The sequence below is a fragment of the Equus caballus genome, chromosome 28, assembly GCF_041296265.1.
Source record: "Equus caballus isolate H_3958 breed thoroughbred chromosome 28, TB-T2T, whole genome shotgun sequence".
NCBI lineage: Eukaryota > Metazoa > Chordata > Mammalia > Perissodactyla > Equidae > Equus > Equus caballus.
Window position 1 is genome coordinate 41,589,361 of NC_091711.1, and position 26,714 is coordinate 41,616,074.

At 55.6% G+C, this 26,714-nt stretch overlaps 1 protein-coding gene and 4 non-coding genes across 6 annotated transcripts; all 5 read right to left on the reverse strand.

Moving 5' to 3' along the window:
• Positions 1 to 8,501: 8,501 nt before the first annotated feature.
• Positions 8,502 to 20,104, reverse strand: RPL3 (ribosomal protein L3). 2 transcript variants are annotated; one of them, XM_070254633.1, is made up of 10 exons: positions 19,771 to 20,104; positions 14,004 to 14,196; positions 13,097 to 13,265; positions 12,406 to 12,541; positions 11,300 to 11,486; positions 10,520 to 10,680; positions 9,926 to 10,027; positions 9,434 to 9,529; positions 8,863 to 8,982; positions 8,502 to 8,602 (listed from the first exon to the last, which is right to left on the reverse strand). In XM_070254633.1, the coding sequence occupies exons 2-10, from the start codon at positions 14,041 to 14,043 to the stop codon at positions 8,558 to 8,560; spliced, it is 1,056 nt and encodes a 351-aa protein (XP_070110734.1). In that variant the 5' UTR covers positions 14,044 to 14,196; positions 19,771 to 20,104; the 3' UTR covers positions 8,502 to 8,557. The 2 variants fall into 2 exon arrangements, with proteins under 2 accessions (XP_070110734.1, XP_005606705.1); XM_005606648.3 differs by lacking the exon at positions 19,771 to 20,104 and adding an exon at positions 15,199 to 15,379.
• On the reverse strand, positions 9,637 to 9,730 carry LOC111771147 (small nucleolar RNA U83B). Its single transcript, XR_002804814.1, has one exon. It is a non-coding gene; the product is annotated as a small nucleolar RNA U83B (small nucleolar RNA).
• LOC111771149 (small nucleolar RNA U83B) lies at positions 11,142 to 11,235 on the reverse strand. Its single transcript, XR_002804816.1, has one exon. It is a non-coding gene; the product is annotated as a small nucleolar RNA U83B (small nucleolar RNA).
• Positions 12,542 to 12,595, reverse strand: LOC111771152 (small nucleolar RNA U82P). The gene has a single exon (XR_002804819.1). It is a non-coding gene; the product is annotated as a small nucleolar RNA U82P (small nucleolar RNA).
• LOC111771144 (small nucleolar RNA SNORD43) lies at positions 14,643 to 14,706 on the reverse strand. Its single transcript, XR_002804811.1, has one exon. It is a non-coding gene; the product is annotated as a small nucleolar RNA SNORD43 (small nucleolar RNA).
• Positions 20,105 to 26,714: the final 6,610 nt, after the last annotated feature.

A 26,714-nucleotide genomic window follows, 5' to 3' on the forward strand; every position in this document is an offset into this window, starting at 1 on the left:
CCTCACTTTTCAGATCATGAGACTGAGGCCCAGGGTGGCTAAATTGCTTCCTCAAGGTGACACAGTGAGTGGCAGAGCTGGGACGGGACCCTGAGAGTCCGGCTCCAGAGGCCGTGTGCTGTCCCGTGAGGTCACACGGTCGCAGGAGGGGAAGGACAGACGGTCCGGGCCGCCAGCCCTGGGGGGTCTGGGGCACCAGGAGCCGGAGACCACCTGGCTCAACCCCTGAGCCGCAAGAGGGCACGTCCCTTGTTTCAGGAGCCCCCACATACCCTAGACACAGAGAACACGCAGTCACACCCAGACAGGGAGCGCGGGCAGACCCCGCCACCCAGGCCGCTTCGCTTCAGCCTTTCTGAGACCGGCTTGGAGGAGGCGGCGGCCCCGGGCCTCTCCGCTCCCGCCCGCGCGCCAGGGCTCAGCCCATCCTGGCCCCTCCGCAAGCCCGGAGAACTGAGGCTGCGACCACAGGCATGCGGAGGCCAGCCGGTGAGTCGGCTCTACGGTGGAGCGGGGTCGGTGCCGCCAAGGAGAAGGAGCGCTGTCCCCAGGGCGGGCGGGAGAGGATGTCTCTGCCCCTTTGGGAGGAGACACCGGGAAGAGGGGAGCCAGTGCAGAGGACCCAGGCAGCCTGCCCCCCATCCCCCAACGGCGGGCGGGGACAAGGGGAATGATGTGGTGAGGTCAGTGAGGTGGCGGGGCCTGGCCACCGTGGTGAGCTGGGATGGTACTTGGCAGGCGTCTGAGGGGAGCTATGCGGGGTTGGAACAGAGGAGGGATGCAGTTGTTTTTTATTGTGGTAAATACACGCAACATCAAATTTACCATCCCAGCCATTTTTGAGGGTGGGGTTCAGTGGGGCTGAGCATGCTCCCGTGGTGGTGCCACCCGCCCGACTTCCGTCCCAGGACTGTCATCTGTAAGGAGGAATCTCCGCATGGAGGGGCCGTCTGCCCGGGTTCTGTGGGATGTGGTGGTGCTGGGCGGAGACCAGGCCTGCGCGCCCGGGAGGGAGGCAGGGGAACCAGACAGAACCAGAAGGGGCAGGCGGTGCCCAGGCAGGACTCCGGTCCCCCCACCGCCACGCAGCCCTGAGCATCCGGGTGACCCTGGGCAAATCACCTCATTTGCTCTAAAATGTACGTGTTTATTCGTGCCTTCAGTCAACTAGTCTTTCAACAAATATTTATAGAGCACCTACTGTGTGCTCAGACCTGGGTGCAGAGGGCACGAGGATAGCAGAACAGACACAGCCTCAGCCTCTGGCCATCTGGCCGGAAAGATGGACACGAAGCCAAAAGCAGCAGAAACGAAAATGTGGTGACAGCCACAGTGTCAGTGGTGAGGGAGAAGCAGAAAGAGCCAACCTCCCGGGGCCCTGATGGGGTGGGGTCAGGCGAGGCTTCCAGGAGGAGGTGACATTAGAGCCAAGCCCCGAAGGGTGAGTTGGGGTTCCCCACTGCAGAAAAGAGGGAAAAGCATTCCAGGCAGGGGGAACAGACTATGCAGAAGCTCTGAGGCAGTGGCCTCCTGCTTCTATGAAAGGCTTCCTCTCCTTTCCTTCCTCCAGGTAAAAGGGCCCCGAGGAGCCTGGGGCTCAAGGTCAGATTCCCTTCCTGTGAAGTGGGGTCCTCTTAGTGCCTGACTCCCTGAGACGTGAGGAGGAAAGGAGCCGATGTGGGACAGGCGCCAGACCCGGTGCCTGACCCATAGTGACAAGGAGGTCGACTTCCCCACCCCAGCTCCCCAGCCTGGTCTGGAGAAGGGGGGCCCCCTGGGATGAGGTGTGACAGAAGGTCACAGGGAAGACTTCCCACAGCCCACCCCCAAACCTCTCCCCAACTTGCCTTCTGCTGAAATCTCTATTACAAACTCGCTCCTTCGAATTGTGCATTCCCGCCCACCCTTCTAGAATCATCCATTCCTAGCCAGGTTAGCCCTGGGCAGGGTGTGGCTCAGCCTTCACAGCTCAGCTCCAGCCTCCCTCTTTCAGGAAGCCTTCCCTGATTGCTGCAGCCCACGGAGTCTCTCCCTGTCTCTCTCTCCTCTTTCTGCACTGGCGTTTGGCCTTCAGAGTCAACCTCAGAGCTGCAAGGCCCTGAGAAATCGTCCGACCCAGCTCTCCCGGGGCCTCATGCTTCAGATGAGGAAACTGAGGTTCATTCGTCCTCCATCCCGTCCCTCCCACCTCCCAGCCCCTGGCTGAGCACCTACTGTGTGCTGGGCCCTGCTGGGCTCTGGGGTCACCAAGGTGACTGTGAGGCAGCGCAGCTTGTGGGGTGGGAGAGGGGCCTCACCCTCAGGAGTCGGGCCAGGCGTGGAAACGAGCCAGGGGGCAGGTGCAGACGGTGTGAAGGGGCGGCTGCTTCGCAGCTCCTGTCTGCATCCGCCAGATGGTCCCATTTCCCGAAGAAGCTGGAAATCTGAATTCTATGTGAAAGCTCCCGATTTTTAAATGTCGGCTCAACTTATTTATTTATTTTTGCAACTCTGAGGGCCAAACCAAACATAGCTATTGCCGGCCCTGGCTTAGGGGGCATTGGGTGCCAAGCCAGGCTGAGCCATGTGCTGGGTGTGTGACCCTGGGCAAGTCGGCTGCCCTCTCTGAGGCCTGTTTTGCCACCTGTGAAATGGAAGTAATGTTGCCTTCTCATAGGGCTGTCCACACACTCAGTACCTATTTACTGATGGGGAGTGTGGGGCAGACGAGCGATGACTCCGTGCCAGGACCCATCCCATACAGGATCCCGTAGAACCCTCATCCCAGCCCTCAGAGGTGGTGAGACAGTGCCAGGATCCAGCCCTGCCCGGCTTTCTCACGCACTGCACTGGGGCCACCGAGGCACAGCCAGGAAACCTGGGCGGGACAACTCTGGTGGTCCCCACGTCCGTGGCCCAGTATCCTGTGACGAGCCAGTAGGCAGACCAGGGCCAGACTGTGAGGAGCCTTGGAAGCCACACCAAGATGCCTGATGCGCAAGAAGTGCTTAAGAAACGTTTGGATCCAGGAACAAATGGACGTGTGATGCGGCGCCATGGGAAGCTTCTGATCTGGGGAGCCCCGTCTTTGATGGAGTGTATCTGTGACGTGTTCAGGATAGCACCCGGCCCCGAGGGAGCAGAGCAAAGAGCCAGGCATTGTGTGGGCTGTCCCTCCAGGGCCTCATCCGCCCTGCCACCCCTGCTCCGTGCCCCAGGATGCTGACCTCTAGGGCCTGCACCAACCCCACTCCTGCCGGCTTCCGGTGGGTTCAGCCGTGGGGAGTGGCCAGCAGGAGACGCGGAGGTTGAGGCCAGTGGTGTGCTGGTAACTGGTTAACAGCCAGCTCTCCAGAAGGAAGGCCCTGGTGTGCACGTTGACCGATTTCCCTGGTGTAGATGCTTCCTCGTGCGTGCAGGTGGACTCAGAGACTAATGTGACGGCACAGTGGTGGTGTCCTAATGGGCCTTCAGGTTGCCACGCGAGTGTGCTCACAGGCCCCAGCCGTGATGGAAATGGTGTGGTTGTGTCAGTATCGAGGTGTGTTCCTGGCACTAGCGTGTGAACGGGCCCGTGTGCTCGTGGGAGCTGGTGCCCCATCTGCTCGGGCCCCTGCCCATGGAGTGGGGGTGGTAGTGATGCTCCTGTCCCCTGTTGAGGGGACCACATGAGCAGATGAGGTACAGCCCTGTCTGGCTGGGGCCAGGAGGGTGCAGAGTCTTCCCACGGTGAACCATTGCCTGGGTCCCTGTGTTGCGCCCCTGCTCTGAGGAGTGGCCTGACCCGGGGCGGGGCCTGCTGGGGGCGCCATGGGGACGAGGTGGTGACCAGGGAGGATGGGGAAGTCGGCAAGTGGCTATCTTTAGGGCATTCTCTCACAGCCCTTTTCCTCTGCCTGGCTGCATGGGGCTCAGGCGGAGAGCGGGCCGGGAGGTGCCACTTCTCCATAGTTACATGAAGCCGGTGGCCTGGGACCAGCTGTGGGGCCAGGACCTCAGGAGGGCGGGGCTGGTTGCGGTACTGGCTTCTCCACCCCACCTGTCGGCTGGCAGCATCCTTGCCGCCCCCATGGATCAGACAGGCAGGGCCCAGGGTGTGAGCCCACCAGAGGCGGGGGGCAAAGGAACACTGGTGCCACAGTGGCTGCTGGTGCCCCTCCCATTCCTCACAGGAGCCTCCAGGCCCCTACTCAGCAGGGGCTGTGCGGTGCAGTGGTTAGTGCTGAGCTACTGGGTCTGAATCCCTGCTTTACCGCTCCTGAGAGTCTGACCTGAGGGGCCCGTGCTGACCCTCTCCGTGCCTCAATTTCCTCATTAAAAGCAGGAGTGAGAACAGGGGCACCGACTCATGATCCAGTGAGACCCGCCTGGAGGAGCATGTTCCAGCCCTGCGACCTCGCAGGGTTCTCTAAATCTCTCTGGGCCCCCATGTTCCCCGTCTGTGAAGTGGGAATAGTGGTTGTAAGGATTAAGGTAACTCTGCCAGCATCCAGCACAAGGCTTGGCTTACAGAACATGCTCGAGTACCCTACTTCTTCGCCCTCGAGCCAAAATATGTGTTACAGGCCCCTGGGAGCAGAGGGTCAGGGCGAAGAGATGCCTAGGCTCAAATCCCAGCCCTACTAGCTAGACACTCTGTGTGCCCTTGGGCAAGTTACTCAACCTCTCTGAGCCTCAGTTTCTCCTCTGTAAAATGGGGTAACAGGAGAATCTGCTCCAAGGGGTGACCTAAGATGGAGTTTATATATACAAAGTACTGAGGACGGCGCCTGGCAGGGGTAAGGTGTTCACAGCCATCACCACCTGCCGCCCAGGCACTGCCCTCCAGAGGCCTTCGATGTCAGAGTGGGGGCTGGGCGTTGTGGGTGGGGGGCCCAGGAGGCTGGGCGCTGGGCAGTGCTGTGTGGGGGCATCCAGGGGGCTAATGAATGCCAAGGACCTGGTGACAATCTCATACTTTGAGTTCTGATGTGCTAACGGGCCCTGGAAGGTTCCTGGATGCTGCCATCCTCCTGCTGGGCCCGTGGACGTCACTCTCCGGCCTCCAGTGAGGTCAGGGCAGGCCATGCTCCTCGGAGAGAGGGCCAGGAGTCTCGGGTCAGGAAGCTGGGCCTGGGCGAGACACAACGCTGGAGAGGTCGGCAGGCCCTGAGTGCCAGCCTGGGCGGCAGGATGTCGCCTGGAGGGTGGGGGACCCATGGGAGCCTCAGACAAGCAGCTGCACGCTGGGCGCCGACAGGAGGGTGAGGCTGGAAGCAGGAGGCTGGGCACCTGGGGGCGGGGGCGGGTCGCGGGCGGAGGACAGAGAGCCCACAGCGCAGCCCCCCTGGCGAGGCTGTCAGCGAGGATCCGGGGGGAGAGCACTTTGGGGGGAGCTCATGAGGTGGCAGCTGGCTGCCCACCCCTCCACCCGCCGAGGCCGTCCCCCGTGAGCTCAGCAAAGTCACTGGCTCTGTCGTGCCTTTTAAGGCCATGATGGCTCCCGCCACCTCCACCTCCCTGTTCCCACTTGCACAGAAATTCCCTGCAGGTATTTTCTTTTTTCTTTCTTTTTTCTTCAAGAGGAATGGAATGAGGCTCCTTGTTCTGTCACCGCAGGATTCCAGCGAGGCCTGTCCGGGGGTGCTGGCGACAGGAAGCATACGCCAACAGGCACTCAGAGAGGCGCCCTCAGTCAGACTGCAGGAGACAGAGATGGCTGCCCCACCCACCGCAGGCCCACAGAAATGCCCGGGGACCCCTATCTGGGACACCCCAACACATTCACAAGCGTGGGTGAGTCCTAGAACAGGGAATGACATTAATTGAGCACCTGCTATCTACCAGGCCCCGGCTAGGGAGGCGGGGGATTCAGTCCTGCCTCCACAGAGCTCATGCACAGACCTTCCCTTGGGGAGCTCAGATGTGAGGCCAGAAGCCTCATTGCCACCTCAGGGCCTTTGCACCTGCTGTTCCCTCTGCTTGGAGTGTTGTCCCCACAGAAGTCTACCAGGCTGGAGCCTTTCCACTCTCAGGTCTCAGAGGCCTCCCCCGACCCCGCATCACTATCTCTCCCAGTGGGCTGTTTTCTTTCTTCACAGCATTCCTCACTTCTAAAACTCGTGGTCACCTGTGTGTTCTGTCTGCCACAATTAGAATATCAGCTCCTTGAGAAGGGCCTTGAGTTCCCACGGCTCCCTGCACCTGGAGGGGAGCTGCGTCCACAGGAGACGACAGGGTTTCTTCAGTGAGTGACGCCAACCCCACAGCCCCCGTGGGGGAGCTTCAGGCTGCCCCGGGAAGCCCTTGTGGTTTATCCCGACCGCGGCAGCTCCGGCCTCCTGTGCGCCCACTGGGGTGTCTTCCTCATCCGGTCCCCCACCCACCGCCGAGGTGGCAAGTCACCACCAGAGGAGGGGGGATCGGAACTGTTCTGGGCCGTGCCCAAAGTCACTCACTGGCCAGGAGGAAACCAGGAGGATGGGGACATGTGGATGGCCAACAGTCTAGGGCTCAAGCCCTGCCAAGCAACGCTGCCCGACAAGGGCTTTCTTCTTGTGTCACCTGCATGGCGACATTTAAGTATGGGGACAGCCTGTCACTTAGAGGTGTATCTGTGGTATGTGTGCACGCACACATGCATCCTCAGCCTGGGAGCACAGACTCCTCTTTTCTGCTATAGGGGCCTTTGTCCTCTGGCCTCCACATCCCAGAGGAAGGGATGGAGGCCTTGACAGGGAGAGAGGCCTGGCAGTATGTCTCAGAGAAGCAAGGCCTTTCCTACCTAGGCTGGGTGGGCAGCCGGCTCCAGGGTTGGTCTAAGGGGAGGGGGAGGCCCCCACCTTAAGAGGCCAAGGGCAACCCGGACAGGTGAGGGGACGCAGTGGGGCCCCTGCCCAGCTCAGCATGCTCCCCAGGACCTGACTGGACAGAGGCTCCTACAGAGGCACAAGCCCAGGGGGGGCCTGGGGCCCAGGTCCCATGCCCGGATCTGCCAGAGGTGCCTGGTGGCCTTGGGCCAGGTCCTGACCTCCCCTGGCAGTTGGCTTGACTTCCAGGACCGTGGGGCACCCAAGAGACCCTGGTTGGGCGCCAGGGCCTCCTGCAGAGGTTCCTAGGGTGGGCCCAACGGGTGCTGCCCACTCCCACCCTCTGGTGGCTCCAGCCAGAAGTGCAGCTGCAGCCCCTCGGGGCTGGATCCCAGGTGCCAGCGGGAGGCAGTGCGGGGTGGTGCGGAGCCTATGCATTAGCCCAGCAGTGGACAGAGGCCCACTGCACCCCGTAGAGCTCAGAAGGGCTCCAGAAATGCTGGGCAGACAGGGGTAGGTCCCAGGCTGTCTCCTGCTCAGCGCACTGCAGACCTCGCCCTGCCTCTGCCTCAGGCCCACGCGCAACTCCAGCAACCTCCTCTGGGCCCCAACCTTGGACATGGGGCCTCAGCCCACTGGTGGGGGGCCATGCTTGGGGAGAAGCAGAGAGACTTGGACCAGGAACTTTCCTTAACAGTGCCACATACATGGGACCCAAGTCCACTTCTATCACCACCTTTCTGAGTCCATGCCACTGGTGGAGGCCCTGCCAGCTGCCAGACCGCCGGGCAGGGTGCAGTCCAAGGGGCTCCAGCTGTGGTCTCTGCCCTCAGCTCAGTGGAGCTGAGGAAACATGCCATACAGCCAGACCTTACGTGGGGAGCAGCCCTGGCCAAGAATGAGATAAACGGGGGGTCGGCAAGGTCCCAGCAAGGGCATCTTGCACACCTGGATGGCCAGGGACCACAAGGGAGCCAAGTCATTGGGCTGAAGGGCAGGTCAGAAGGCAGCCGAGCCACTCACCAGCATCCTGGAAGCCACACAGGTGCTCCATACGCTGGTCAACACAGCATGGGGTGGGCACCTCCTGCAGGGGCATGGGGGCAGACCCAGGCCCCAGTGACTTCACCAGCTGGGTGAGCTGGGACAAGTAACTTTCTCTCTGCAGGCCGGGTTCTCGGCTGCATGACACTGGGTGGGTAAACTAAACCAACCAGGGCCCTCCTCAAAGTAAACACTTCAGCGTGTTGTCCTAGCACCAGGTGTTGCTCAGGCCTTCTGCATGACAGCCCCCTCTCCCCACCTGAACTTGGCTGCAGGTTACGAAAGAACCTCGACAAGCCCGAACTGGAACCTGCTCCTATGTGCATGAGCATTTGTACACTTGAGACCCAGGGTGTGCCCTGCCATGCCCACCGGGAATGCCAAAGGCACCAGGGAACAGCAAGGCCTCGTGTCTCCTTCCATCTCCACAGCGCTACCACCCAAGCTTGCAAACACAACTTCAGCAGAGCCCCAGCCGCCTCGCCCAGGTGACAAACACTTTGCCCAAACTCGCCACCCCAGGCTCGGCGCTTACCTCCCCCTATACCTAGTCTGTTCCAGGGAGAGGGGCGAGGCGAGTGGCCAGGCAAAAAGCAGCCCAGGGTACCCAAAGGCTGAGGGCAGCATGCCCCGGGGAGCACAAGGTCCCTGTGGAAGCAGCAGGGACTGAAAGATAAAGTGAGGCAGACGTCACTGGAAAATACTCTTTATTGGGACCCCACCAGCTGCACGATCTGCTGCTGGCATCAAGCTCCTTCCTCCTTTGCAATTCGGTCTTTCTTAAGTGGTCCCTGTGGAGAGAGGTGCAGCAAGTAAGGCTAGACGCAGAGGACGGCAGCAGGACGTAAGAACAACCTCGCCTTAGTGGATCAGAGGGCCTGGGCCAGGAGCCCCAGCCCGAGCCCAGGCACAAGGCGGCCCTTCTGGGGACCCCAAGAGCCAGCCCTGCTGCCTCCTCCTGAACCAGCAGCAGAGGGGCAGTTGGCAGGCTGACATGTGACAGCAGCTGGGAGCCACCCCACCCCACAAGCAGCAAGGCAGAGGCGCTCACCATGAATGCTTTCTTCTCCTCCACAGTCTGGAAGCGGCCATGGCCAAACTTGGAGGTGGTGTCGATGAACTTGAGGTCAACCTTCTCCAGGGCCCGCCGCTTCGTCTGCACCAGCAGGGACTGTGGGCCAGGAGAAGGTGATTAAAGGCCAGGCCTTTCTCCACATCTTCCTCGTTCACAGGCCTCTCCTGTGAGACCTGCACTGGCAGCCCTGGAGCCAGCAGTGCCGCCCCCTCCCCCACACCTCCGCTGTCTCACGGGGTCTGCCCAAGGAGCTCCCCTCTGCGGCCAGGCGGATGAGGATACACGCAAAAGCTGAAGCAAACAGCTGGGCCCAGCCAGCCTGGGAACTTCCTCCTCACAGGACTTCAAAGCCGGTGCTAAGGGAGTGGCAAGCCCTCCTTTTCCTTTGAACTCCCCCTTTCTCCCTGACAAAGCTCAGCCCTGCGTGCGGCTCCCTGCCCCCCAGCTGCTGAACTTCTCTCCTGTCCTCCACAGGAGGGAGCAGCTCCTGTCTGCAGGGTCCTGGGGCGCGGCCACCCTCCACCAGCAGGAAGGGCCCCAGCCTCACCTTGCGAAGGGTCAGCACTCGCTTCTTGGTTCCCACCACACAGCCTTTCAGCATGACAAAGTCGTTGGTCACTTCACCGTAGTGGACAAAGCCACCCTGGGAAAAGGCAAGGCCATCAGGTCAGCACAGATCAGGATAGAGCTGGCAACAAGTCAGACACATTTGACCTTTTGGTTCAGGTGGTCCCCAGCCCCAACACACAGGCTGTTCTCAGAAGGAAGGCAGCTAGGAATGCTTCCGCAGTCTGACTCGGGCGCTGTGCCCAGCGCTCATTCCAGAGTCTCATCACTGAACAGCTGGCCCGAGAGCCCCCTTTTACCAGCGAGTGGACTGAAGACCCGCCGCTTACAAGCCCTGTGAATCAGCCAGGCCCCAAAAGCACCAGGCTCCCTGCCCCATCAGTGGGGCCTAGGGCAGAGTCACAAAGAATGAGGGGGAACCCCCAGCCAGACCCAGGCATCAGAAGCTGAGAAGACAGCTGCCATTACTCACCAGAGGGTTGATGCTCTTGTCAGACAGGTCGTAATCAGTGGAGGCATTGTTCTTGATCAGCTTGCCGTCCTTGATGAGGTAGCCCTGGCCAATCTTGTAGATCTGAACCAAAGAAAGGACTGTAAATACTCAGGAAGGAGGAAGCAGGACAGGGCGCAGGCCAGGAGCCTCAGGTGTCCCCAGACAGAGTGAGCTGGAGGGACATCATTAGGAAAAGTTAACGCCCCCTCTTGGCAGTGGGCTAGCCTGCAAGACTCTGGGAAGACAGCTACGACTGGGACCTCATAGTGATAGGGCGATTCAGTCTCAGAGCAAAGGAAAGCTGGCTGGGCCTAAACTAAAGATACTGCTACCCACGTGAGACGAAACCTCATGTCACCCCCAGTCACACGCCAAGAGTCCACTGCACCAGAACCACCCTCGAGGATGGCACCTTACAAATCATAACCCACAGACCAGAACTGTGCCCATCAGACATGAGCAACTAAGTCCGTGTGACGCCCAAAAGCTCCGCCACCAGCTGGAGCGGCGGGGACAGGGACTGTCTGTCTCCTCCCAGGCTGAAGCCCCCAGACACAGCCCTGGGCAGCTCACCTTCTTGTTGATCTCCGTGCGGTGATGGTAGCCCTTCTGCCCGGCCCGCGCCACGGAGAAGGCCACTCGGGCGGGATGCCAGGCCCCAATGCAGGCAACCTTGCGCAGCCCTCGGTGGGTCTTGCGGGGCAGCTTCTTGGTGTGCCAGCGGCTGGTGACCCCTGGAACAACACGCTGTTACTGGGTGTCTGGCACTCACGCCACAGGCTGCTTCCTGCTGTGAAGGCCCGACTCAAGTGTGTTCATTTCTGCTGCTTATACACAGAACAGCCAACACCCAACGACCAGCTACGTTTGAGGGAAAGGTGGGTTGAATCTGCACGTCACTCTCAAACCCCCATGTCCTTCCCCACCCCTCTTATACTTCCACTCAAGTTGAATACCTGCCCAGACACAAACCTCGAGTTAGAACCCTGGGAACAAGAATGGGCCACAGACTTAGCCCTGAACCAAAGAGGAACGTGTGCACTTTAAGGCCTTCACGCAGCTCGCACCGGCAGGGGCCGGCCAAATCTCCAGGTTCCCCTTGACATTTATTTTACAATGGGCTGCGTGCAAGCAGTAAGGGTTCCAATGTGTGGCATCCCCAGTCCCCACCTTACGCCAGGCACTGGACCCCAGAACTGCTCTCAGAAGGAAGGCAGCTAGGAATGCTTCCGCAGTCTGACTCGGGCGCTGTGCCCAGCGCTCATTCCAGAGCCTCCTCATCGAACAGCCAGCCTGAGACCTTCTTCTCTCCCAGAGGTTAGCCACAGCGACCCGGGCCACCGCAAAGCTCACCTTTGTATCCTTTGCCCTTGGTCACGCCAATGACATCAATCATCTCGTCCTGCCCAAACACCTGGTTCACAGGGACCTGCTGCTCCAGCCTCTCGCGGGCCCAGTCCAGTTTCTCGGCCACCGTGCCTCCGTTCACCTGGATCTCCATGAGATGCGCCTTCTTCTGGCGCAGAGGGAGCAGGCGCATCTGGGGGGGATGGGGGCAGCTTAGCTCCAGCTCTCCTCCCACGGTGGAGGACGCACACTGGGGCCTGTCAGGGAAATGCATTTCCCTACCGGCAAAATCAACGTCCTTCCTCTAGGTACAATTCATCTTCCAATTCTGATGTCTGAATCACCATTGGGATGAGCTGATCCTTAACAGACCCACAGGGCCCACATCAAGACAAGCCAGCTTAACTAAATCCTGCCCAACTTGCCCAGTGCTCATCACTGTCCTCTCGGCCACTTCCCCTGGGCACTGCCCTAGCCGCCCCCCCGTCGGCCATCGACCTTGCTCTGTAACTATCTACAAGCCACTTACATTTGGGAGCAGGGCAGCACCACAGCCGAGCAAAGCGGCAAAGGTTAGAAAAGAAAATTAATCTAACAAAGTGTCTCGCTACGCGTGGCCCAGTGCTTCCTACTGACTGTTGTCAGGCACTTGACGTTAATCACGAGCCACCAGTTTTTCTAAAACAGGGCACAGTTTTCCTAATTAAGAGCCAACGGGACACAGTGCCCTCTGCTGGCAACAGAAAAACCAACCCGCCAACGTGGAGGCACTGGATGGATTCTCAAGCCACTGTCCCCACTGTCCCTAACCTGGCCCAGGAAGGCAGGCCTAAAGGGCAGGGCAGTGGCTGGACCGTGTGGCTGTGTAACTTCTAACCACCCCCGGGCTGTTCGCTGGCCCACCTCCTCCAACTAGGAAATAAGTTCCAGGAACCTGACCCCGTCTTCCCATTCCCTACAATCCTGAGGCTTGACACAAAATCAGTTTGAACTCAGAATCAACTCAGAAGATAAGCGAGACACCCCCAAAAGGTAGCACTTGATAGCCAAAGCCACACGTGACCATGTAGGCAGTCACCTGTGTTGACGGGAAGGCACGGGCGGGCGCTCACCTGGGTGTGGGCGATGACACGGATGACCTGGCAGTACTTCTTCATGCTGCTGAAATCCTTCTCCAGCTGCTTCCTGCCGTCCTCATCCTGCCACTTCTTGCAGTATTTGGTGAAGGCCTTCTTCTTAGACTTATGCCTTCAGGAGCAGAGCAGAGTTGGGGAGGGGCCGGGTGCAGGCCTTCATCACCCCTCCAAGGGGCGAGCGGAAGGCACGCTGGCACCAAATGGGGATGGGGCTCATTGCCGGCTTCTAAGGAGCCTTTTCCACCGGCAAGCGGAGCCTAGATGAAGCTCATCGGGCAGAGCCGAGCGGAGCTAGCAGAGGTCCACAAGATTAATGCAAGTCACCAACATTCAGATACACACTAATTCTCGCTCCAGTTTAACCATTAACCAGACCACACACCTGGGGAGGACTGGGAATTACACTGCTCTCAGCTTCTGAGGACTCGACACTTCCCAGCAGCCAAGAGAATGGAGCACTGAGTCCTCAGACAACACCCACTACACTGCACACCGAGGGAAGGCCTCAAGGTGCTGCTCCCAACTCCATACACCAGTGGCTGCTCAAGAGGCACCTAAGTCTGCCAGTAGCACAGCCCCTCCCTGCTACAGTGAGGAAGCCCTGCACAGCCCGTCCTTCTCTCCAGCCCCTAACCCTGCAGGGCATGCACGCCTCCCACACCCTTACCAGTTCTTGTAGAAGCGCCTTTTGCACTCATCACTGATGTGCTCAGCAAAGATGGTCTTGAAGGTACGGAGGCCCCGAGGGGTTTCCACGTAGCCCACAATGCCCACAACCACCATGGGCGGCGTCTCCACAATGGTCACAGCCTCCACAACTTCCTTCTTGTTCACCTCTGCAAAGCAAGCAGGGACTCAGACCTCAGCGGGCTGACTAGAGACCCCAATAAGGGGTTACGACGTTTTGTACAAAAAGGTGAAGTGCCCTTTGAGGCCAGCAAGGCAACGCGCTTCAGGTAACAGGTAAGTCTGCAGAAGCCCATTTATCAGCAAGCTGGCCCCAAGGACCGTCCTTACTGCATCGTTCTCAGTGTGCACGCACTTACAGCTCTAACGCAATCAAAAATATCTGGACCCTCATCAGCCAAGTAAGTCTGGCTTCAGTTCTATCAGAGAAATCTCCACATGCAAACAAATTTCTTATTACCCAGACGATCTGAGTACTAACGAAGTACAGTGCGGTGATAACAGTACCTCCCGTGATCGACTGTGCTTCAATACCTCGAGTTTTTAGGTGAGGCTGGCAGCTCAGTGCTGCCAGCAACATGTCAATAGTTTCTATCTGAGTCTCAGAGGGTGAGCCCAAGTCAGCATACTTCTCTGCTGTGGCTCTCGACAAACTTACATCGTGCTCTGACTTCATCACAGGCCTCTGCCCAAGGCAAGCAGTGCCAGGCATCTGAACCTCAGGAATATTAGTTAGTCCTAAAATATATTATTATTTCCACCCCCGTCAAAGCTTCTGTTCATCTCTTAGGAGTCTGTCCTCTTCTGACAGCTTTGCCCCACCTAGCCAGTCCCACCCTCCACTCCGACCCCGCGCCTCCAGGTTGGAGAATGCAGCTCCTACGTACTGGATCCGGGCCTATCGACCTCACGCACGATGTGGGTCATGCCGGCCTTGTAGCCAAGGAAGGCCGTGAGGTGCACCGGCTTCGAAGCGTCATCCTTGGGGAAACTCTTCACCTTGCCGCGGTGCCGGCTGCTGCGTTTCCGAGGCAAGAAGCCCAGGGACCCGTGCCTGGGGGCGGAGAACTTCCTGTGAGACTAGGAGAAAAGGGCCACCGTCAGCACCCAAACGTTTCAGCAGCTCTCACTTGAATCCCAGCTGCCTGGGTACTAAACGGACTCCGGTGATGCTGAACCGAGACCCAGCAACCCAGGTCACAGGCTTTCAGCCTGGATTCGGTGCACTTTTTGCAGGATCACACGCCCAGAAAGCAGCACCCAACTGAGTTTCACCTGAACCTTGAGCTCAAATCTGCACTTCATAATTTAGGAAAACGAGCCATCGGTTTTTTCCTCTAAACACGAGGGCACACCAGGTGCTGGCACCAAAATTTGCTCAGCAGGTGCCTTTAGGAAAGCAAGATAGGGACAATGACCACAAAAGCGCCTCTGGACCACGGCTGGGTAACGATGAAGGTACTATAGGCGCCTCCCGCTCCGAGCGGAGCTCAGATGAGGCGCGCAGGCCCCCGGAGCGCGACAGCCACATCAGAACGTGACAATCAGCACAGAGTCTCTGTCCGCCCGTCAATAAGCTCATCACCTGCGGCTGCGGAACTCTACAGGCCCGAGGAGCTGCACCAACCGTCTCTGTCTTTTCTTAACGAGGCCCGACCAACCGGCCCGAGGCCCCCACCCGCCTGCTGCTCTGACATCCGCACCTCCCGGTTCGGCAACAGCACCGCCAGGGCCCCCGCGCCAGGTCCTCCCGGCCCAGGTGCTCACGGACTCCGATCCCCACTAGCTCCAAACTGGTGAGGGCGGGACTCAGAAACAACCCAAGGCGTAAAAACTATCGGGACCCGGCCCGCCCGCTCAGCTCCCGCCCCAAGGCCTCTCGCTGGGCCGACCGGCAAGCTCAAGGCCAACCACACGCCTCCAGCGTTTCCAGAAAATAGGCCTGACTGCGGATGCCGCAGAGGCCCCCGTGCTCCTAGAGCAGGCCCCCAGCGCCCGGCGAGCCGAGATGGCGGCGATGCACCACCGATTCAGCCGTGCCGCCACTGGAGACAAGGCGGAAGCCGCCATATCCACACGTACCATCCTCCTGTCACAATCCCCCGGTAGAGGTCGGCTGACTCACGGCCCCTGATATATAAAGCCCAGCCTGGCTCCGCCCCTTCCGGCGTGCGAGCGCGCGCCCGCGGCGGACGTCGGGTCGGGGGGCGGGGACATGGCGCCCCTTCCACGCACGCCCGTCCCCGCCTAGCGCTAGTTCCCAGCCGGGCGTCAGCTCCGGAGGCGGGAAGGAGAGACTCTACGGCGAGCAGCTGGGTTCAAACTTAGTGAAGAGCCACGAAATGCAGGCAGAGAATTAGAATGCAAGAAACCCACGGCGCTGGGCAGCGGCCAAATTGAATGAAACACGCCGTTGCGCTTAAGGAAGCTGGCTGCGTCGCTTCTCTTCATTTGAAATGCAGTCCCCTCTGGGATTGAATAACCCTGTTGTGGGCTTTCACACGTGGTGTCCCATTTTCATCCCCCACAGTGGATGAGCGTTATTGCCATTTTGCAGGCACGTTGAATTGGAAAGAGTTGCGCCGCTCCCACCTGCTGTAAATTGGAGAGAAAAGACTGAAGCTCTGGTTTCCTGGCTCCCAACCAAGAGGTGCTTCCAGACGCCAACTTGCGTGTAACGCATCTTGATTTCGGGACCGTCCCTCAAGCTCCATCCCGGCCATTCCTCCCGGTATCCAGCTGCTGTGGCCCTGGTGGCTCGCGCTTGGTCCTGAGCGTCTTTGAACCTGGGGTGATACCAGCTCAACACGAGGTTGACATAAGGGAAGCCATATTATAGAGAGGAAGCCATATTATAGAGAGGAAGCCATATTGTAACTTTGAGTGACCTCTGATTAACCCAGCTGGCTATGCACCCTCCAGGAGATACACATGCTCTGTAGATTTTATGGCCCCTGCTTGATGTGCACAGCCCAGCTGCAATAAGATGACAACTTTGTTCTTTTGAGTTCCTTAAGAATGTAATGACCCCTGGACAGAGATTCTGTACTGGTATCCATCATCCAGGGCAGCTGAAAGGTCTGGTGTGGTGACTCCCAGTGTGCAAGCCAGGGGTCAACATTCCTGACCCCCTCCTCTGTAGCCCGCTAGCTGTATATGACTGCTTCAAGATTCTGTACCCATTTAACGTGGTTTTTTAGGACGCTGGTCCACCGTCTTCTGATCAGTTAGCTCATCACTTAATAGAATGCCCTTTGTCTGCCGCCATCTTTTTTTTTTCTTTAAAGATTGGCACCAGAGCTAACATCTGTTGCCAGTCTTTTTTTTTTTCTTCTTCTTCTTCTCCCCAAAGCCCCTCAGTACATAGCTATATATTCTAGTTGCAGGTCCTTCTAGTTGTGGCATGTGGGACGCCACCTCAGCACAGCCTGGTGAGCAGTGCTGGGTCCATGCCCGGGATCCGAACCAGTGAAACCCTCAGCTGCAGAAGCAGAGCACGTGGCCACAGGGCTGGCCCCATTCTCTGCCCCTATCTTGCCTCTTGACAGACTGGCTTTTGTCTTGGCCAAGCAGGTCATGCCCTTTGCACAGTAACAGGGGCGTGGGTCCAGCTGCCCAGCCTCACAGAACCTGGTTCTCCCTGCCTCCCAGACCTTCTGCATGAAGGGCCCTTGCTGATCTCTGCCTGGACTCCCAGTGACCCAGGAGGCTCCTAAGTGCTCTCCCTGCCTCCAGGCTTGCCCCTCCAAATCTTTCTAAGAAAATAATCTCATCTTGTTACTTCCCTCCCCTCCGCCCTCCCCGGCCCCCTGTCGCTTCCTCAGGATTAAGCATTAACTCCTGTGGCTGGCACCCAAGGCCCTGCCCTGACTGGGTACCAGCCTCTTCGCTGCAGGCAAGTGAGCACACACGTTCTGCCCCATATCTCACCCTCCACCTCCATCCCACCCCCTCCTGCTCTTTGATTCTGGGCCTGGCATTGCTCACACCATCTCCCGTTTAATCTTCACACGATTCCTCAGGGGCAGCAGTGATAGGTCCTCAGGCCCTTGTTGGAAACGTTTGGGGCCAGATGTGTTTCCAAATTCAGCATTTTTCAGGTTTTAGATAATATCGTGCAATATGGTGCACATACTGTACATTATGTAATCCTCCCAAAACCCTTTATTGAAACACATTAATTAATTCTGTAAAGAAACATGAATATTCACATGGAGTGGGATAAATATAAATAGCCTCACATCAGTTCAAGGCTGCCTTAGCTGCCTAAAAAATTCAGGTCATTTTGGTTTTTGTCATCAAATCACTTAAGAAGTTTTTTAGCTGGCCCCATGGCTGAGTGGTTAAGTTCACGCGCTCCACTGCAGGCGGCCCAGTGTTTCGTTGGTTCGAGTCCTGGGCGAGGACATGGCACTGCTCATCAAACCACGCTGAGGCAGCATCCCACATGCCACAACTAGAAGGACCCACAACAAAGAATATACAACTATGTACCCGGGGGCTTTGGGGAGAAAAAGGAAAAAAAATAAAATAAAAAGATTTAAAAAAAAAAGAAATTTTTTGATTTCAGAATTGCAGACAAGGGACTATGACCTGTATTGTCCCCTCTTACAGAGAAAACTTAAGTTTTAGGCCAAAAGGAAATAATTTGACAAAAGTCACACGATGAAGGACAGAGCTCAAATCTGACTGACTTTAGGTTGGGTTTTCATGACCTCAGACTCGGGGTTCAGTAACCCCTTTGCTGGAAAAGAAGCTCTGGGATCCTGAGTCACATCCTGAAATTCTTATGGAAGGCCTGCTCTGTGCCAGGTGCTGCACCGGACTGTGGAAAGACGCAGGGGAACAAGATGGCCGTCATCGCAGACCAATTAAGACTATTTAGTATTGTGATGAGGATTAGGAAAGACTTAACAAACAATGTCGCTAGAGGTCCTGGACAAACTGTTCCCCTTAAAAGGAATTCCCTCTTTCCAGGCACAAGGAAGGAGACCATCAAGGGACATGCATAGTCATGCCACTTGTGCATATCGCTCACTGGGATATTGCCTTGGGCCTCAGTTTCCCCATCTGTCAAAAGAGGCATTTGTTCGTTTATTCAACAAATGTGTGCTGAACCGGCTCTGCCTAAGAATGACACCATGGATTGGGAGAGGCCAGCCAGAAGGTGGGGGTAAGGTTTTCCCTATTCCATGCTAGCCATCAGCGTGGGTGACCTGGAAGAGGGCGCTAAAGGTGGACATGAGGGAGCAGAATCAGGAGATATGGAGGATGGAGGGATCAGGAGACTGTTTGTACGTGTCGTTGGAGGTGGCTAAGGGGAGAGGAAGCAGGGAGGGCAGGAGTGAGGATGTCCATCTTAGAATATTGGGTAGAGAGTGTGACTTTTAGAAAGGATAAGCCAGCCCGGGTGTCTAGTGGTTAAGATCCGGCGCTCTCACTGCCACGTCCCGGATCCATTTCTCAGGCAGGGAACCACACCACCCCTCTGTCGGTGGTCATACTGTGGCGGCTGCGTGTTGCTGTGATGCTGAAAGCTCTGCTGTTGGGATTTCAAATAGCAGCAGGGTCACTCACGGTGGACAGGTTTCATCGGAGCTTCCAGACTAAGGCAGACTAGCAAGAAGGACTTGGCCACCCACTTCCAAAAAATTGGCCATGGAAATCCTACAAACAGCAGTGGAGCGTTGCCTGATAAAGCACTGGAAGGCAAGAAGATGGTGCAAAAAGGCTGAGCGGGGTTCCGCTCTGCTGTCCACAGGGCCCCTAGGAGTCGGAATCAGCTCCATGGCAGTAACAACATGACTAATTTATATATGTAGGTGTGGATTCAGTCAGGGGTTAACTGTATTCTTTTTCCTTTCAAGAACACATCTAAGGCTACATACCAAGATGTATGCAACTCAAGAAGAAAGAAGTAAGGAAGTGAGGGAAGGGAAATAAAATGAAGTCAGAGAGGGATCATAGCCAAAACACACATTACAGAACTCTGTTTATGCCAGAATAGTCCTCCCATTTCGGTCCAAGCCTCTGTGCAGCCAAATAAAGATAAATGTGATTAGCAACACAATTCATAATACCCACATGATCAAAACAAACCAGTGGCCAGAAGGAGTCCACTGTGCCTGAAATAAGGCTTGAAAGAAATTTCTCTGGGGAGACAGGGTTCTCCTAAAGGGGCCGAAATAGGATGCAGCCGATGACGCCCTGACATCATCGCACAGTGGACGCGCAATGGCTGTGCACGCTCCGTGCACACCACTGAACTCCTGGCAACACACCGATCTGATCTGTGAGAGCTGTTTACAAGAAGCCCAAACAAGGAGTTTGGGTTACCTGATCTGAGACTGTTGGTTTAATCCAAAGATAAAATCCAACGTCTGGAAAGAAATGGATTGATTTTATTCACAAGTCGTCCTTCCTCAATACTGTATTTCAAAATAGAACTTTTACCAAGGAACAGAAAAGGGTCCAAAGTTTTGCTCAAATACCCAAAGGGCAGGTATTCTCTGCTGCCACGTAAAACCCGAGGTGCGGTCACCACGGTGGAAGATGGGGAGGACCCGAGGAGGAGCAGATGTGGAAGCGGGAGGCTAAGAGGAGCTGAGAGAGGCCGGTTTGTCGTGAGGGTGTTTCGATGTCCATCTCCCTTACCACACTGGAAGCTTCGTGTCAGCCGAGACTGTCCTCTGCTCCCACATGCTCAGCCCCCTTGCCAGCCACAGCACAGGATAAGGGCATGAAGACAAGCGACCCAAGCTAGAACATCACAGTTTCACTTTCCGAGGCTTTCTCCCTGGTCCGTTGAAGCAATAATTCCCCCTCTTTGACACAAGCTCACATCCTGATCTTTTGTGCTGTCATTGATTGTTGCATAACCACCTGGGCAGGATGACAGGGCATTTGGGCCAGAGGGTCAGTTAATACCAGCTTGTGGCATGAGCACAGCCCCATGCCCCTGGGGCGGGAGCCTGGGCACAGAGCCTCTGGGTCATGAAGGCCCCCACTCCCAGTTCGTCCACCGCCAGCTGCCGGGGTGATGCCCCGAAGAGCGGGAGCCTGCTGGCCAGGGGCGCTTGGCAGCTCTTGTTCCTGCTCCTGCTCCTGTGTGGACCCGGTCTGGTGAAATTCCACACCCCACTGCTGGGGCTGCAGGCAGCCCTGGCAAGTGTGGCCTCCCACTGCCTCTCGGTCTGCATGCTGGGCCTCTGCCTCCTGTGCTGTAGCAGCCTACAGGTGGGTGGGGGGCTCACCCTCATCCTGGCCAGGAAGCTGTGCGTGGAGGTGCTGCTGCCCCTCCAACGGGCCTTGTGGCAGCCGCTGACCGTCGCGCAGAGCTGGGGCCTTCAGCTGCTCGCCACCCTGATCCATAGGGCCCCCTGCTGCGTCCTGCGGCTCCTGCGGTGGGAGGCCGGCCTGGCTCTGCTCTCCGTGGCCCAGTGGGCCTACTACGGCCTGGCCGACTTCCACCGGGAGAACACCAAGGTGTTGGGACTGCTGCTGCGAGCTGTGCTGCAGCAGGTGGCCGTGTCTCTGCTGGTCCGCTGCCTGGACAAGCTGTGGGTGGCCATGGGATGGGTGGCCCGGGCCAAGCCAGGCAGTGGCCTACAGCCCCTGGAGTGGGCCAGGCTGTGCCGGGAGGCCTCCAAAGACCTGGATGCCATCACCACTGTCCTTCCAGCCACCACTGTCCCTTTTAGCCAGCGTTTCCCTGGACCTGACCCAGCCACCCTGAGCAGGCTCCCGCTAGCCTCCATCAGCCTGTGCCTAGTGGTTGCGGACAAGGATACCAGCAAGGGAGAAGGAGGCCGTGGCTGTGCGACCAGCAAGGTGCCCATTAGCACCAGGTTCCAGAGCCATAGGACAAGCAAGATGGCCTTCAGGTCTTCATCCAAGCAGGCCCTCGCACGGCAAGTCAAGGCGACCTGTGTTCTCATCATTCTTCTGTATATCTGTGCCGCGTCTCTTTTTGTGCAGATCTTAAAATAAATGATCCAGTGTGAACCGGCCTCCGGGATGTCCCTGACTTGCTTTGTCAGTGAGAGACTGAATGGCCTCAGATCTGTCCCCTGAAGCCTTTACTGGGCTCAGGGCAAGGGTGGGTGGTACCCAGCATGCAAGCCCCATGCATCCCAGGGGCCTGGCTGGGGGACCTGATCTCAGCTCTGTCACTGCTGTGTGTCCTTGGGGAGGTTTCTTCCCCCTTCTCAGCCCCAGTGTCCTCTTCTGTAAAATGTAGATACTAGGACTCCAGGGAGAGGGGATGTATAAAAATGTGTCATGTGTCAATTGTAGAGTGCTCTTCCCCTCTGATTACCCAGCAGAGCACATGAGGCCTCCTTGGAGAACACTTTTGTATTCTATTAAAGCACATAAAAAGAAAACCTGAATAAATGGAGGGATATAGTCAATTTACGGATGGACTGACCTGCTGTCTTTTTTTTTTTTGGAGGAAGATTGTCACTGAGCTAACACCTGTCCCAATGTTCCTCTGTTTTATGTGGGATGCTGCCACAGTGTGGCTTGAACGGTGCCAGGTCTGCACCTGGGATCTGAACCTGCAAAGCCTGGGCCGCCAAAGCGGAGCGAGTTAACTTAACCACTACGCCACCAGGTCAGTCCCTGACCTACTGTCTTAAAAATGTCAATTGTCTCCAAATTAATCTATAAAGTCATTAAGATTCCAACCAAAATCCCAAGGGATTTTGGCTGGAGGGGACTCATAAACTGTTCTGAGAGTCCCTCTAAGATGTATATGGAAAATCAAGGGCCTTAAAAATTTAAGGCGTTTTTGAAAAAATGGAGCCAAGGTGAAGACTTGCTCTGCCAACTATTAAGACATATTACAAAATCATAGTAGTAAAAACAGTGTGGTAGTGGCAGAAAAAAACAGGCAGATGATTGGAACAGAATGGAGAGCCCGGACAAAGGCTGGCGACAAATGGGAACTTGGTACATGAAAAAGGTGACATCACAAACCAGTGGGAGAGCGTGGACTATTTAGCAGATGGCGTTGGAGAAATTGGTTCACTACATGAGAAAAATAAATAAACATGGATCTCGTAGTTCGTTGAATGGTGGTCCTCGAAAGGCATGTCCACCTAGAACCTGTGAATGTAGCCTTATTTGGAAAAATCTTCTTTGCAAAGGATTCTTTGAACTAAGGATCTTGAGATTAGGTCATCCCCGACTAGGATGGTCCCTAAACCCAGAGACAAGTGTCTTTATAAGAGAAGCAAAGGGGAGGAGAAACACAGAGAGGAAGGCCGTGTGAAGAGGGACCCAGATTAGCCAAGGAATGCGAAAGGTTGCTGGCAGCCACCAGAAGCTGGGAGGGAGGCATGAACAGTTTCTCCCTCGGGCCTCCAGAAGGAACCAACCCTGCCCACACCTTGATGTCAGACTTCCAGCCTCCAGAACTGGGGGAGAGTAAATCTCTGTTGTTCTAGCCACAAAGCTTTTGGTAATCTGTTACAGCAGCCACAGAAACCTAATACAGATCCTCACCGGGTATCTCAGCTCTGTACCTAAGGTCCAAAAGCATTTCAAGTACTATACGAATGCAGGGTTATTGTAATATGCCCAAAGCATTCGTTATTCTATGGGAGATAATATTAGCTGCCATTATCGAGGGCAGAATAATTCAGTCATCCAATCAGCCCTTTGAGGAAGGGACTCTCTTACCGGCTCCTTTAAGGAAACTGTCCCAAGAGAATTAAGTGGCTTCCTGAGGTCACACAGCAGAGCTCATGCCCTCAACCACTCGCCTTCCGTCCGTGCTCAGAAGGAGCGCTTCCTGGGGTTCCCCTGGCTCCTCCTCCACTCCCCCTACTAGCCTAGAGGCATCAGGACTGAGTCTGGCCTACAGCGTTTATCCTGTGCGTGCAACCAGACGCCGGTACCCCTTTGTGACCTTCACCTGTGCTTTCTCCATTCCTTTGCTGCTCAGCAGACACTACTCACCTCCTCACCCCTCAACCCCCTGCGTCCAGGCCACAGTCACCTCCCGCCTGGATCGCTGCACCAGCCTCCAGACATCCTCTCGGTCCCGTTCCTGCCCCTGAAATCCATTCTCCACCCAGCAGCCAGGTGGATCCTACACCGCGAATCAGACCATGTTATTCCACTGATTAGGAACCGCCAGTGGCTTCCCATAGCATGAGACCCACACGGCCTGGGAGCTGGGACCCAGCAATCCCTTGGTCCCCCAGGCAGCCCTGACACTGACCTCTCCCATTCTACCTGTGAAGCTGGGTACATGAGGGTTACCGTAAATATTCAATAAGAACATGATTACCCTTCAACCTTCTTCCCAACACAGACACAGATGAAAAGAAGTTAATTTTGTTAATTTGCTGTCTTCTTATTTAACCTGGGGGGTGACTCAGTGGTCATGAGGATTTATGAGCTTGTTTTACAGAAGAAAAAGAATACCTTTATGGAAGGTGTGATCACCAGGTAACCAGGCCCCAGCTGCAATGATGCGCAGAAGCCAGATTGCCCCGGGGCTTAACTGGAGTGAAAGAAACATGGACTTCCCCTTTGTTTCTCCACAGCTCCTCCTGCCAGGCCCCTTAGCTCTATAAAACCCCCTGCTTCTTCTGTTAAGGAGGACTTGAGAGAACCTATCCTCCCACCTTCTCATTTTGGCCAATTCCAATAAACTTTCCTCCATCTCCAAGCACGGATGTCACCGTGATTGGCTTACTGCACATTAGGTACTCCAACTTGAGATTAAGAGGTTCAGTATCACATGCAGCCCTCCTTGCCACAGGGCCTCTGCACCTGCTTCTTTCCCTGCCTGGAACATGGCCTGACTTCCACTTATTTTTGTTAACGTATAAATTTTATTTTATTTTAATTAATTAATTTATTTATTTATTTTTGCTGAGGAAGATTGGCCCTGAGTTAACATCTGTTGCCAATCTTCCTCTTTTTGCTTGAAGAAGATTGGCCCTGAGCTAACATCTGTACCAATCTTCCTCTATTTTGTATGTGGGATGCTGCCACAACGTGGCTTGATGAGTGGTGTGTAGGTCTGTGCCCAGGACCTGAGCCTGTGAACCCCGGGCCACGAAAATGGCGCATGCGAACTTAACCACTACACCACCAGGCTGGCCCCTAAAGCATAAATTTTAAAAGAAGATAACGATCACAACTCTCGGACAGATGTAAAATGAACATATGTCCAAGATTTTATTTAGCTCATTAATTAATGAGGGAACCAGGCAGGTGCCACAACTGGTTCAAAAGAGAAGACACAGAACCACATATTTATATGGAGTAAAGAAATGTTGAAATGAATTTACAAATGAACCTAAAACCAGCTTTGCCACTGGGAGGGAGGTGTCCTTCCACTGGGCAGGATTTATTTGCATGCATGCAGATAAGGATTACTGGCATTGCCTACTGTACTGTAACTTATCCTATTTAAGGATAAGCCTTAAAACCGTAATGTTGAGTTGAAAAAAGGGAAGAAACAGTAACATTTATAGCTCAATGCCACTAATACTATTTAAAAACACAAATAAACAAACGCATACATGCTTAATTTACAAGGGTGCATGCACGTCCAGAGAGACCTGCGTAAACAACGTGAGGCACTGGGTACCAGAACTAGGTGGAGAGCGAGGTAGAAACACACAGACCCGGGCCCTACCGGTCAGGGCCGGGGCCTCCGTGTTCTCTCCTGCTCTCCCAGGAAGCCGATGCAGCCACTGTTCGCCAGCCTGTGCTGTAGAAACTGTTGTGAGGGGGCACCTGGGAGTGAGGGTCGGGGGAAGGGAAGAGAGAAAGGAAGACAAGAGAGGGTGTTTGACCCAGTCGGGAGATTGTAATGTGTTGCAAATTGAGGAGACAATTAACTCAGCCGTTGGCACTTGAGGTGCACAGAGAATGATTATGATTGTTATTGCCGTGATGATTATGGGGGAGGAAAAATCGTTTTTCCTTCTGCTCTTCTAGGTTCTCACTGGGGCTCTACAACAAATGGCAGATTAACAGGAGAAAAACAAGCAGAAGTGTATTAAGTTGTGTCTCTCGTATATACAAGGGGGAAACCCAGGGATGAGTAATTCGAAGGAGTGGCTAAAACTTGCGCTTCTAGAGGCTCTTCAACAAAGACCCATAAATTTGTAGAGAAATAACAGAACAAAGGAAATGGCTTTAGGCGTCCAAGGGTGGCAGATTGTGGGACAGTAAACACATGGGAGGAAACTAATGGAATACAGTTTGTCTTCAGACTGCTCCGAGCCGTCTCTGGGCTGAGAAGAGTCTAGAAGGTCTCCAGCAAAGGAAAATTCACACCCTAGGAGGAGGGAGGGGAAAGACAGCTTTTCCTGCGTTTGCTGCTTCTTAATTGTCTTCAGCTCAAAATAAGTCTTATATCGGAGAGGCGTATTCGGGGTGACATATTCTGGTTTTGTTCGATGATATTTCTGTACAGTGAAATTAGTTCGCAGCCTGTTAACCAGAATTAGGTGGGTCTATATATAGTGACGTAGAAAGACTGTCAAGACATCGTTAAGTGAGAAAAGCAAGTCACGGAACAACACAAATGCTATTATCCTATATATTTAATAATCAGATACAGGTCCACGCACGTGTAGCGAGCAAGCTCACGGACAGCCTACCAGAAGGTGGCTTATCAAACTGCACACTTTCGGGGCGCGTGGTGGGCGCGGGGACGCGCGAAGGCGGCTGTCCCAGCTGGCTCTCCACACCCTGCTGCATTCGTCACGACGAGAAGGTACTCGTTGTTAATTACTGGCGCAGTTTTCAAAAATAAAAATCAAAGTGAACGTCTGAAAAAAACAAAACAAGAATCATCTGGGCTTCTTCTAAATATAGACGCACCCCCCCCCCCCCCCCGGGGCCGCTGCACCAGGATGGGGGAGGAGAAGCGCAGCCACGCTGTCGAGGGAGCCCCGGAATGGGACGGGCGCGCCCCGTTACGCTCCACGCAGCTGCAGCCTTTTCTGTGCACAAAAAGCTCCTCTGAGACCGTACAAAGCTCACGTTAGAGCCTTGGGGCGAATCCCTTCCAGTCTCTGGGTCTGAGTCTCTTCTTCTGGAAAATGAGGGGGTTGGACCACAATCCCCTTCATGGATGGTCCCAGGTCCCTTCCACTTTCCTGCTAGGATTCTAGGTGGGCTGTGTTTCTAATCCAACCAACCAAATCCCTCTACTATGTTGAGGGAAAAAAAACCACCAGATAACTGCCCTGCTAAAAAATAAAGAATAAAAATAGAAAGGCACCTCCTTGGTAATCTCTAGCGGAGTCAGGTGAGGCTCTCCAAGAGAGTTAAAACCGTTGGATGCAATGCAGTTGGGAAACACGAGTCATGCAAGCACGAGTCAAGCACGCTTAAAAGTGGGATTTACCTATGCATGTGCATAAACAAGCCGATTAATTATGGCATCACCTTTTGGGGGAGAAATCAGCTTTATTCTGAGAGAGGCAGGGGGCGTGTGCCCTCAGATGTCTCTCTCTCCAATTCAGGATTTGGGGTGAAATTTAAGAGGTTGGAGAGAGCAGGCTGCATGCAGAGATGCTGGTGGGACAGGCTTGATTGGTGGGCTTCAAGCATTGATGGTG